At 56.8% G+C, this 11,031-nt stretch overlaps 1 protein-coding gene across 2 annotated transcripts; it reads left to right on the top strand.

The window, feature by feature from the left end:
* Positions 1-416: 416 nt before the first annotated feature.
* On the top strand, positions 417-5,126 carry PRF1 (perforin 1). 2 transcript variants are annotated; one of them, XM_027129991.1, is made up of 3 exons: positions 417-554; positions 2,002-2,544; positions 3,495-5,126. In XM_027129991.1, the coding sequence occupies exons 2-3, from the start codon at positions 2,006-2,008 to the stop codon at positions 4,621-4,623; spliced, it is 1,668 nt and encodes a 555-aa protein (XP_026985792.1). In that variant the 5' UTR covers positions 417-554; positions 2,002-2,005; the 3' UTR covers positions 4,624-5,126. The 2 variants fall into 2 exon arrangements, with proteins under 2 accessions (XP_026985792.1, XP_026985793.1); XM_027129992.1 differs by lacking the exon at positions 417-554 and adding an exon at positions 1,137-1,223.
* The last annotated feature ends 5,905 nt before the right edge of the window (positions 5,127-11,031 follow it).

The raw sequence follows: 11,031 nt of genomic DNA on the forward strand, positions 1-11,031 counted from the left end.
GCGGCTAAAGAAGCTGATCAGGCCACACGGTTAGCGCGCACCCGAGCTGGCCCAAGTCCAGGCGGACTGGCTCCCGAGCTCCTACTCTGTGCTGCCTCTGACGGCCCACACATGCGATGCTGCGGGGAGAAGCAGGGAAGCTGTCCCTGCTGGCCCGTCAGCAGCACCAGAGCTGAATCTCGAAGCTCTCAGCCCGCTGTGTTCTCGCTCCACCCACTACACCTCACCTGTTGGCCCCGGGGTTCCCATGCCCCAGGCGGCTCTGCTTGACAGAGGAGCCTCTGGCCCTCTCGGCTTGCTTCCTGAGGGCTGTCAGCAGGCCGGATGAGAAGGTGAGGGCAGGGTGGGTGCTGGTGGGCGGGGCAGAGCAAAGGGGACCCATGACTAGAGCTGGGGGGCGGGGCAGGAAGCAGAAGTGATGTGAACTGTGGCCTGCGTGATGAGCTGTGATGAGCTGTGAACTGTGGCCTGGGGGGCTGCACCACCATTTCAGGAGCCTCCCGTGGGGAGAGAGGGTGTCTCTCTCGTAGGAGCATCTCAACACAGGACTCCAGGTAGGGAGGAAGCAGGGCGTCAGGGAGGCTGGGAGCCGCTGAGTGGGGACAGAGGGGCACAAGAGTAGGGCTGCTCTGTCTGGGGAAGAGGCTGATGGAGGAGGAAATGCTGTAGCCCATGAGGCAAAAGACTTGGGTCCAGACTGTGCCGTGTCACTAACTTGCTGGGCAGCCTCATGCCCACCCTGGGCTTCAGTTTTCTCTTATACAAAATGAAGAGGTTGGAGTACACAGTCTTTAAGGCCCCTTCAAAGGCTGACAGTTAAAACTAAGAAAGCTGGAAACGGGCTCCCCGGGAAACAACATGATGAGGGTCAGGATGGAGACTGAGTTCTTTAGACTAAGGTTATGAACTATGCTGGCTGCCTAAGCAAGATGATCGGAGGGCCTTCAGCAGACTCCCCTTCTCCTAGTTACCTCCCTGGGGCCTGCCATTTTGCCTAGAATTCCACCGTTCAAGCCACTCCTTTAGGTAAGGCACGGAAGGTTCCAGCTGGGATACAGGGGAAGTTCCTGCTCTCCGTAATCCCCCGGGCCTCAGACAAGCCGCTGTCCGTCCCTGGCAGGTGCCAGAGTGGAGAGGCCTCTGAGGAGCTCAGTCTGGACGGGGTAGAGAGAGGAGATTCCAGATCATAAGCAGGCCCAGCGAAGCTTCAGAGCCGCCTCAAAGTGAGGAAGAACCTTTCAGCTAAGCACTGTCCGAGAGTCGGCAGCAGGCAGCTTGCAGACGCGGCCAGAATCCCGAGGAGCGTGGCAGGGAATGCCAAAGAGGAGACGAGCGAACTGAACGGCCCCTCCCCACACAGGATCTAGGGGCACAGGCGCATAGGCCGCTTTTATTCTAGAATTCAGGCTGATGTTCCTCCGTGAGCTCAGAGAGAGGGCCCCAAAGGGGAAATGGGGAGAATGAGGGTGATGCACGACCTCATTTCTTTTCCAATTCTGTTAAGGGCTTAATGGGGGTGGGGGGAGATAATGAGAGAGGTGAGGTGGGAAAAGAAAGCATGGCTTGTTCTTGGGTCCACAATGATGCCTCTCCAGAATCCAGGCTTCCCTAGCGTTCCCAGATCCCCCAGATCCCTCCCCAAATCTTCTATGGCTACTCTCCGTCCCCTCCTCTGCACGCAGAGCCCCCTCTCCACCAGCAGGAGCTGTGGTCCTGGGGACAAAACCATCCATCTGGATTCCCATTTGGCCTAAATAGTGAAATCCTAGCAAGGGTCTCCTCCTGGCTGTGTGACCTTGGGCAAGTCCACTCCCCTCTTTGGGTCCATCTGTACAATGTAGGGGGTGGACCAGGTTTGTAAAGGCCATGCCAGCTCTGACATCCAATGACTTAGGAGATATCTCATTCCCTCCCCATCCCATAAGGCCTGATAAGCTCCAGTTGGAGGGGTCGGCCCTCCTCCATGCCCCTGCCCACAGCTTCTGCCCTCTGTCTCCACAGCTCCATGGCCTCCCGAGCGCTCCTCCCCAGCGTCCTCCTCCTGCTTCTGCCCGCACCCACCCCTGCCCCCTGCTACACGGCCGCACGCTCTGAGTGCCGGCGCAACCTCAAGTTCGTGCCCGGCTCCTGGCTGGCAGGGGAGGGCGTGGATGTGACCAGCCTCCGGCGCTCAGGCTCCTTCCCGGTGGACACACAGCGCTTCCTGCGGTCCGACGGCACCTGCACCCTCTGCCGCAACGCCCTGCAGCAGGGCGCCGTCCAGCGACTGCCCCTGGCGCTCACCGACTGGCGCGCCCAGGGCTCGGGCTGCAACCGCAAAGTGGTCAAGGGTGAGGGTCGCTCCACCGAGGAGGTGGCTGGGGCGGCGGCCAACACCATCCGTAACGACTGGCGGGTGGGGCTGGACGTGACTCCCAAGCCCAGCATCAACACGCGCGTGACCATGGCGGGCTCGCACTCCCAGGAAGCCAACTTCGCGGCCCAGAAGACTCACCAGGACCAGTACCGCTTCAGCCTGGACTCAGTAGAGTGTCGCTTCTACAGGTGAGCGCCGGGGTTGGGGGAGTGGAGGGTGGACGGGACTTGGAAAAGGCGTGGGAAACTCGGGGTGGTCTGGGAGCCCTGGAATGGCAGCGTGGGGAGCTGGAGGCCGCTTCCGCCAGGAGGAGATGGCAGTCTTGGTTCCCACGTACCCCCTTCCCTGAGGCCCTGATCTGGAAGAACCCAGGGAGAGAACAGGTGGAGGGCAAGCCAGCAAGGCTATGCTCAGAGCCCCAGGTGGTGCCGGTCTGGTCTACTGAGCACCCAAGCGCCACTTCCCCGGGCAGTGCTAGCTTCCTGCGGGCAGGAGGCCTGGCTGGGGCCCTCCTATCCCTGGGCCTCTTTCATCCGTTCAAGCGCTCTTCACTTCTGCCTTGCCAAGCTCCGTGCTAAGAACTCGGGCTACAGGTTGAACAAGAGCAGCCATGCCCTGAGCCCTCAGGGACCTACTCACCCGAAGAAACGCATGGGACCCAGAGTCACCCACCCTGACTTCTCTCACGGGAGGCCGTGTTTCCCACACAGTGAGACAGGGCGCTCCTGCCTGCGCGGCCAGAGTTGTCAGGAGCCCAGGTATACAAGGCCCAACCCAGGGGACAGACAGACAAAGGCCACAGGACTAGGTTCCAAAGCCAGAGAGAAACCATCGGTGTCTCACCATCGCTTGTAAAATTAGAAAAGAAAAAGAAAAAGAAGAGAAAAAACTTTTTTTGAAAAAGAGAGACAAAAATACCTACACGAAGTCCCTAGGTCACCAAGGGGCAACAGGCGGGGGGGCGGGGGGGGGTTTCCCTGCTGGCTTGGCGGTTCAGAGCTTGAGCTTTGGAGCCAGGCCGCCTGGGTCCAAGTCCTAGTTCCGCCATTTAATGGGAGCTTGGGCAATCTCACAGGAGTTATCCAGGGGAAAACACTACCCACCACTGGGTCCACCTGATGTTTTTCTCTCCCCTCAGTTTCCACCTGGTGCACGCTCCCCCACTGCACCCTGAGTTCAAGAGGGCCCTCAAGACCCTGCCCCCCCACTTCAACATCTCCACCGAGCCTGACTACTGGAGGCTCATCTCCAGCTATGGTACCCACTTCATCCGGTCCATGGAGCTGGGCGGCCGCATCTCGGCCCTCACCGCCCTGCGCACCTGCGAGCTGGCCCTGGAAGGGCTCACGGCCCAGGAGGTTGAGGACTGCCTGGCCGTCGAGGCCGAGGTCAGCATAAAAAGCCACACCAGTGCCTCGTTGGCATTCAAGAAGTGTGAGGAGAAGAAGAAACAGCACAAGATGGGGACCTCCTTCCACCAGACCTACCGGGAACGCTGCTCTGAGGTCGTTGGCGGCCACCACACGTCCATGCATGACCTGCTGTTCGGGAACCAGGCCGGGCCCGAGCAGTTCTCAGCCTGGGTGGCCTCGTTGCAGGACAGCCCCGGCCTGGTGGACTACACGCTAGAGCCGCTCCACATGCTCCTGGACAGCCAGGACCCGCAGCGGGAGGCGCTCAGGCAGGCTGTGAGCAAGTACGTGACGGACAGGGCACGCTGGAGGGACTGCAGCCGCCCGTGCCCCCCGGGGCAGCGCAAGAACCCTAAGGACCCGTGCCAGTGCCTGTGCCATGGCTCGGCGGCCATCAACCAGGACTGCTGTCCCAGGAAGAGGGGCCTAGCCCACCTGGAGGTCATGAACTTCGTGGCGACAGGTCTGTGGGGAGACTTGACCACTGCCACGGACGCCTACCTGAAGGTCTTCTTCGGCGGCCAGGAGCTGAGGACCGACACGGTGCAGAACAATAACCACCCCAGGTGGATGACACGGCTGGACTTCGGGGATGTGGTTCTGACCACAGGGGGCCCCCTGAGGGTGCAGGTCTGGGATGCAGACTATGGCTGGGACGACGACCTTCTCGGTACCTGTGACCAGACTCCAAAGTCTGGCTCACACGAGGTGAAGTGCTGTCTGAAGCATGGTCACCTGAGATTCTCCTACCACGCTAAGTGCTTGCCCCACCTGGCAGGGGGGACATGCCTGGAGTATGCGCCCCAAGGGCTTCTGGGGGAGCCTCCAGGAAACCGGAGTGGGCCAGTGTGGTGAGAGCAGTGGGCCCTGAGAGGACCAGTGTGCCCAACTGGAGGGGTCTCACGAAGGGACCCAGAGGACCTATCTCCATATCCCCATTAGATAGTTGGAAAACTGAGGCTTTTTTTTTTTTCAGTGCGGTGGCTGAATTTACAGGCCAGCCCTGAGTCGCCCTGTCCAAACTACCTTAGCTCTTCGATATTCTCAAGCCCCAGAAATGAGCTGGAGTTGGGCCACTGCTACACAGGTCCCAGCTCAGGTCAGGAGCCGGGCAGAAGGCCAGGAGGCTGTTCCCACCAGGCTGCCTGGTGTCATTTGTACCATTCCCTTACAGCCCCTCTTCTAGCGTGGTGAATTCTTCATCATATTAGATCTAACCCCTTTGGCCCCCGCTGCTCTGTTTGCTCTGTTTCCTTTGCCCACCAAGCTTTGCCTCTCAGACAAATCCAGAGCTCTTTTGACCTGTCTCATTGTGTACACAGCCTGACAGAGGACCAATAAATGTGATGTGACGGTGAGCGTGATGGTGTTGCTTGTGGCAGAGGAGAGGATGGAGACCAAACACAGCCTTGGAGATAAACTTCTACATTAGCAACCCTACCCAACAGAACGGGTGGTTGACCCCAGGGGTAGGCAAATAATGTAAATAAACTATTTTTCCACTTTGGCTGGAAATGGGGGGACCCAAAATATTTTACTTTCCTCATAACTCTCTGATTTGAGTAACAGCAGCATAAACAGTGATCAATGCCAATGGGCATTCAGCTCTGAGCCGAGAAACAAGAGGGAATGGTGAGGATTCTGGTGAACCAAAGGGCACGTCTTATCCAGGGAGGGGGTGGGGGGATGGACAGCTCTGCACCAGCCAAACATTCCCAGGCAGGAATGTGAGCCCAGTGCTGCCAGGTTTTCTAATTTCTTAAAGTAACCAGAAATCCCAGCGTGACTTACAAGTGTTAGCAATTCCTTTCACTTTGTAAAAATAAACCTATATGGGCAAGCACAGTACAAACCAAAGAGGACATGTATGCAGGCCATGACTGATCCGGAGCAACCAGTTTGGAAACTCTAATTTCAGCAGAACCCATCTGGCAGACTAACAGCTCTCCCCGTCCCACGGTTCGAGGAGAGAAGGCAGTGGTTTCAACCAGGTAGCGTCTGAGGGCCTCCTGGGCTTGGCATGCAGGAATCCCCAGAGCCTCAGGCTGTGATATAAAATGAACTGGTCCTTGTTTCATGTGCCTGGGACACAGGCCTCAGAACACAGGCCCATGGGGTGGGTGGCAAGATTCAGGGTAGCCTCCTAGACCTGGTAGGATTCGGCTGTGAAGGGCCGTTGTCAGTGGGGTTCAGAGTTGCTGACACAGCCCTCCTGACTCTCTTTGAAGCTCCCTACAAATTAAGCCCTTTGAGGTCCGCGTGGACCCATAGGCTCAAAAGCCCAGCGGTGACATTGCACTGACCCTGAATCCCCAAGTTGGGCGGGGGGATTGCCAAGCTCTGGAAGCCTGGTTGAAACCACCATTCTTACACCTCTCCCTTCACAGCCACATGCACAAACAAGAGCACAAGAGAAACCACGCAGCTTCATGCTGCCTGCTGCACTCATTGAAAATAAACACGGGTACGGGCCGTACCCTCAAGGAAAGCAGGGCCAGGGCAGGCCTGGCTCCGGAAACAACTCTGACAAGAGATGGCAGCTTGTTCTAGTCCCCACGTGGTCAGTGACCTCCAGCAAGTCTCCCTGAGCCTTGGTTTCCCCAAAAGGACAATCCGTGTTTTACTCCCTTCCCAGGACTGTTTGGAAGGGGGCCATGAGCCTTTCTAGAAGGTCAGTGCTACAGAAGCAGTCCTGGAAGTTCATCTGGTAACCCTCCTGGTTTTGCATTTAAGGAAACTGAGGCTCAGAAGAAGGGATTTGACCGTGGTTGCCGAGGTTAGTGGCCGAGCCAGGTCTCCGTGAGTCGTGGGCACTCCACTCTGAGCACAGCTCTGGAGAGACCAGTGGGACCCCGACAGGAGGGCCCTTGGGGGAAATGGGTGGTATTACCGAGGAAAAGGAATGGCTGATGTTGAGGGGCAGCTATGGAGCTCTCAGCCCTAATGAGGTATTTTCATTGACATTTCGCTGACATTTCGCCACACTTGGGGCCCCTTGTTCGTTCGGGATGTTCCCTGCTGTGCCTGGTGTCTTCCATCTGCCCTCAGGTCTCATCCGTACCCTGCCCCACCCAGCTCTGGCCCGGAGGCTGGCCGATCTGAGCCCGCCTGTCAGTGAGCAGGATATGGGAGGAAGGGAGAAGGGGAGAGCACAGTGACAGGCCAGGGACTCCCCTCAGTGCCTCTCAGTGAGGTGGCCTTGGGTTGACTGTGTCCCTGTATCACTGCTCCTCTCTGGGAAGTCTCTGCATGTCTCCCTCTTTCTGGGTTCCAGCCATTGCTCCCTCCTCTCATCCCTTCAGACCTAGGGATGGTAACCGCTTCACCACTGCTAATCCCGAGCTATTGTGCTCCCCCTTCTGCTTCCCTACAGCCCCCACACCTTTGTAAACAGGCTCTTTATAAAAATAAATAAATAAAAACCCTCCTCAAATTACCATAATTTGAATATGCCGTTTAGGCTGTGGTCTAAGTGTTCGTGTCTCCCCACAATTCATGTATTGAAGTAGTAATCCTCAGGGTGATTGTGTTAGGAGGTGATTAGGTCATGAGGGGGGTGCCCTCATCATGTAGGTTACTGCCCTTAGAAAAGAGGCCCCAGAGAGATCCCTGGTCCCTTCCCCTATGTGAGGACACAGTGAGAAAATGCCTTCTATGAACCAGAAAGCAGGCCCACTGAATCTGCCAGCACCTTGGTCTTGGACTTCCAGCCTCTAGAACTATAAGAAATAAATTTCTGTTGTTTAAAAACCATGCAGTTTGGGGCTTCCCTGGTGGCGCAGCGGTTGAGAGTCCGCCTGCCGATGCAGGGGACACGGGTTCGTGCCCCGGTCCGGGAAGATCCCACATGCCGCGGAGCGGCTGGGCGTGTGAGCCATGGCCACTGAGCCTGCGCGTCCAGAGCCTGTGCTCCGCGATGGGAGAGGCCACAGCAGTGAGAGGCCCGCGTACCGCAAAAAAAAAACAAGACAAAAAAGAACCACCCAGTTTGGAGTATTTTGTTATAGCAGCCTGAACAGATTAGGACAGCTTCCTATAGGGGTGCTGATGACACGGCACCAGTGAGTCTGCTGAGAAGCAGAGCCACCTCCCCTCAGAAGCTGAAAATGCCCTATTCTTGCTTCTCCAACCTCCTCTGCAACTAGGAAATGACATGTGACTGGACCTGCCAGTCAGATGCAGCTGCCTAGGCATGGGGTCCCTTCAGAAGCTGAGGCTGAGACCAGATTAGAGTACTGGTAATTATGTTGGAAGCGACCCCAGGAAGCTCACTAGGGGAGAGGGGAAGTAGGCCAGGGGAGGGAGGGTGACCCATAAAAGGGGCTTTATCCAGCAAGTCACCATATGGGCAACCAGAGCCAATGAAGAGTTATCCCAGCTGGGATGGAGGGAGCTGGGCGTCCATACAGCACTTCCCATGCGTCACTGGTTAGGGCTGAATTATTTTTCTACTTATTTCATCCAGACTTGGCTTCTATTTCTGGCAACTAATAACGCTGGTGATGACACCATTCCATCTTTCCCCTTGCTGCTTCAACACCCCCATCCCCTTTCCCAACCATCCTCCCACCCCACCCTGGCGGGCCCTGTCCTTAGAGCCACCATTCAATTGCCCCCAGCACTTCCCTGGGGGCATTTGAGCACAGAATGGAGCATGGAGGGTATGGAGCACAGAAGGGCAGGGACCTTTCGTGGGTTCCATCATTCACCGATGGTTACTGATCACCTTCTGTCAACCAGGTCCTGGCGCCAGTGAACAAGCCATGCAGAGCATCTGTCTTCTTGTGGCCTGTGTCTGATGGGAAGATGATGTGGGCCCGGAGGAGATTCAGGGAGCAGGGCGGCACTCAGGCTGCGGGCTGGGCTGGATTGCTTGTTTTTTCCTCTCTCTCTCTCCCCGCCCAAGTGATCTCTTCCAAGACTTCGGGCTGGGGTTGACAACAGCCCGGTTTTTGTTTTTTAAGCAGTTGCCACAGCTCCTTCATCTCCCTTCAAACACACTTCGTGGTCTCCGAGGTGTGGCCCCCAGCTGCTGTGGTGGCGGCCTCAGTGTCTCTGACATGTGTGAGCGTTGGAGGATCTGCTGGAGGACAGCAGTCTGGGGGGGTAGAGAGCCTGGGGGGAGGTGCAGGGGGCCCCTTGCAGCTTTGATAGGCTGTGAGTCCTCTCTGCAGTGATCTTCATTCCCCCACATCTGTCACCAAGGCCAGCCAGTTCAGCCTCTTCTGCTCATAACCACAGCCTCTCTGGCCCAGGCCATCAACATCTCTTGGTTGGACGAGTCTTCCTGTGGCCTCCTCACTGATCACTAGGCTCCTGTCTCCCCCTCACTGTCCCTCCAACTCACAGCCACAGTGGTGCTGGCACCCTCCCCATACCCCCTCAGCCCCGCTCCATGCTGGCCCTCCATCTCTGCCTGAGGGTCCCACGGGGAGGCCAGAAGTACTGGGGAACAGTGTCCATGCCCGACCCAGCCCAGAAGAGCCCTCAACCGGTGGCTAATGGGAAGTGGTGTATAAGTAGCCCAGCTCCCTCTGCCTGGGCGCTGGGGGGTCACTCTGAGGGGCATATTCTGCAATGGCTCCCAGAGTTTCCCAACAGGGTTAAGCCCCAGTACCCACAATGGTGACCTGCTTGACCCCAAGTGCTCTCTTGGCTGTCTCCCTTCCCTGTCTCAATTCCCCACTTCCCTACTGGTATTATCTGGAATCACCTCCCACACAAACTACCTGTTTGCAAATGCCAGTCTTAAGGTCTGTCTCTGGGGAAACCAGCTACGATGCACATCTGACCACATCACTGCCTCGCTTGAAACTCTTCACTGGTTCCTTGTGGCTCTTGGGATACAGTCCAAAGCCCCTAGTGTGATTCACACGCTGACCTCACTCTCAACTCTGCCTTTTCCGCCCCCTACCCCGTCCACCGCCCAAGCCCTGCCTCACTGAGCATGTTCATTCCTCTGTTGGCCACGCTCTCTCTAGCTCTTCACACGTGCTGTCTCCTCTTTCTGCAAGTTTTCTCCTCTACTCGGACTAAGTCCTCCTCAGCTTTCAGGCTTCAGCTTCAAAGGTGGCTTCCTCTGGGAAGTCTTCCCTGGCTTGCAGGTCTAGGTCATGGCCCCCCTGCTCCCATAGTCCTCATTATTTCCCCTGCTCCCCTGCTCCCATAGTCCTCATTATTTCCCCATCACAGTGCTGTGAGGCCAAGGGCCATTTCTATCTTATTCACAGTTGAATCAACTAGTCCAGCACCTAACATAAGTTTGATCCTTGAAAAATATTGGATGGGTGATTAGATGGATAAATGAATGAATGAATAAAACCTACCAAAGAATCTTCCAGCCTCTGCTTGAACTATCCCAGAGACAGAGAACTCATTACCTCCAAAGGTAGCTGTTCTACACAGAAGGAAGAAGGTTCTAACCATGAACCATCATGTGACACAGAAACCGACCTCTTTATAACGTCCAGCCCTGGTCGTGGATCGGGGATTCTGTGTCTAGATCTCTGGTCCCGTCTCTGACTTGGTTGGACTGAAGCACCACCAAGCTGATTCCAGCCCCGGCAACGGCTATCCCTCACTCCTCTTTGTGTGAAGGAGCCACAGAAGGGCCACACACTGCCTGGGTCAAGGTGGACATGGGACTGGGTCAGCCACCCTCCTCTCTGTTACCGACAGCAGAAGCAAGAATCTCTCATGGGACGGAGACCTTCAAGATGGTGGAGGAGTGAGACATGGAGATCGCCTTCCTCCCCACAAGTACATCAGAAATACATGTACATTTGGAACAACTACAGAACACCTACCGAACGCTGGCAGAAGACCTCAGACCTCCCAAAAGGCAAGAAACTCCCCACGTACCTGGGTAGGGCAAAAGAAAGAAGAGAACAAAGAATAGGGACAGGACATGCACCTCTGGAAGGGAGCCGTGAAGGAGGAAAGGTTTCTACACACCAGGAAGCCCCTTCGCGGGTGGAGACGGCGGGTGGCGGGTTAAGTTTCGGAGCCACAGAGGAGAGCGCAGCCACAGGGGTGCAGAGGGCAAAGCGGAGAGATTCCCTCACAGAGGATCGGTGCCGACCGGCACTCACCAGCCCGAGAGACTTGTCTGCTCACCCGCTGGGGCGGGCGGGGCTGAGAGCTGAGGCTCGGGCTTCGGAGGTCGGATCCCAGGGCGAGGACTGGGGTTGGCTGCGTGAACACAGCCTGAAGGGGGCTCGTGTGCCCCAGCTAGCCAGGAGGGAGTCCGGGAAAAAGTCTGCA

The sequence above is a fragment of the Aethalodelphis obliquidens genome, unplaced genomic scaffold (genome assembly GCF_003676395.1).
Source record: "Aethalodelphis obliquidens isolate GAN/ISIS:26980383/991018 unplaced genomic scaffold, ASM367639v1 scaffold37, whole genome shotgun sequence".
NCBI lineage: Eukaryota > Metazoa > Chordata > Mammalia > Artiodactyla > Delphinidae > Aethalodelphis > Aethalodelphis obliquidens.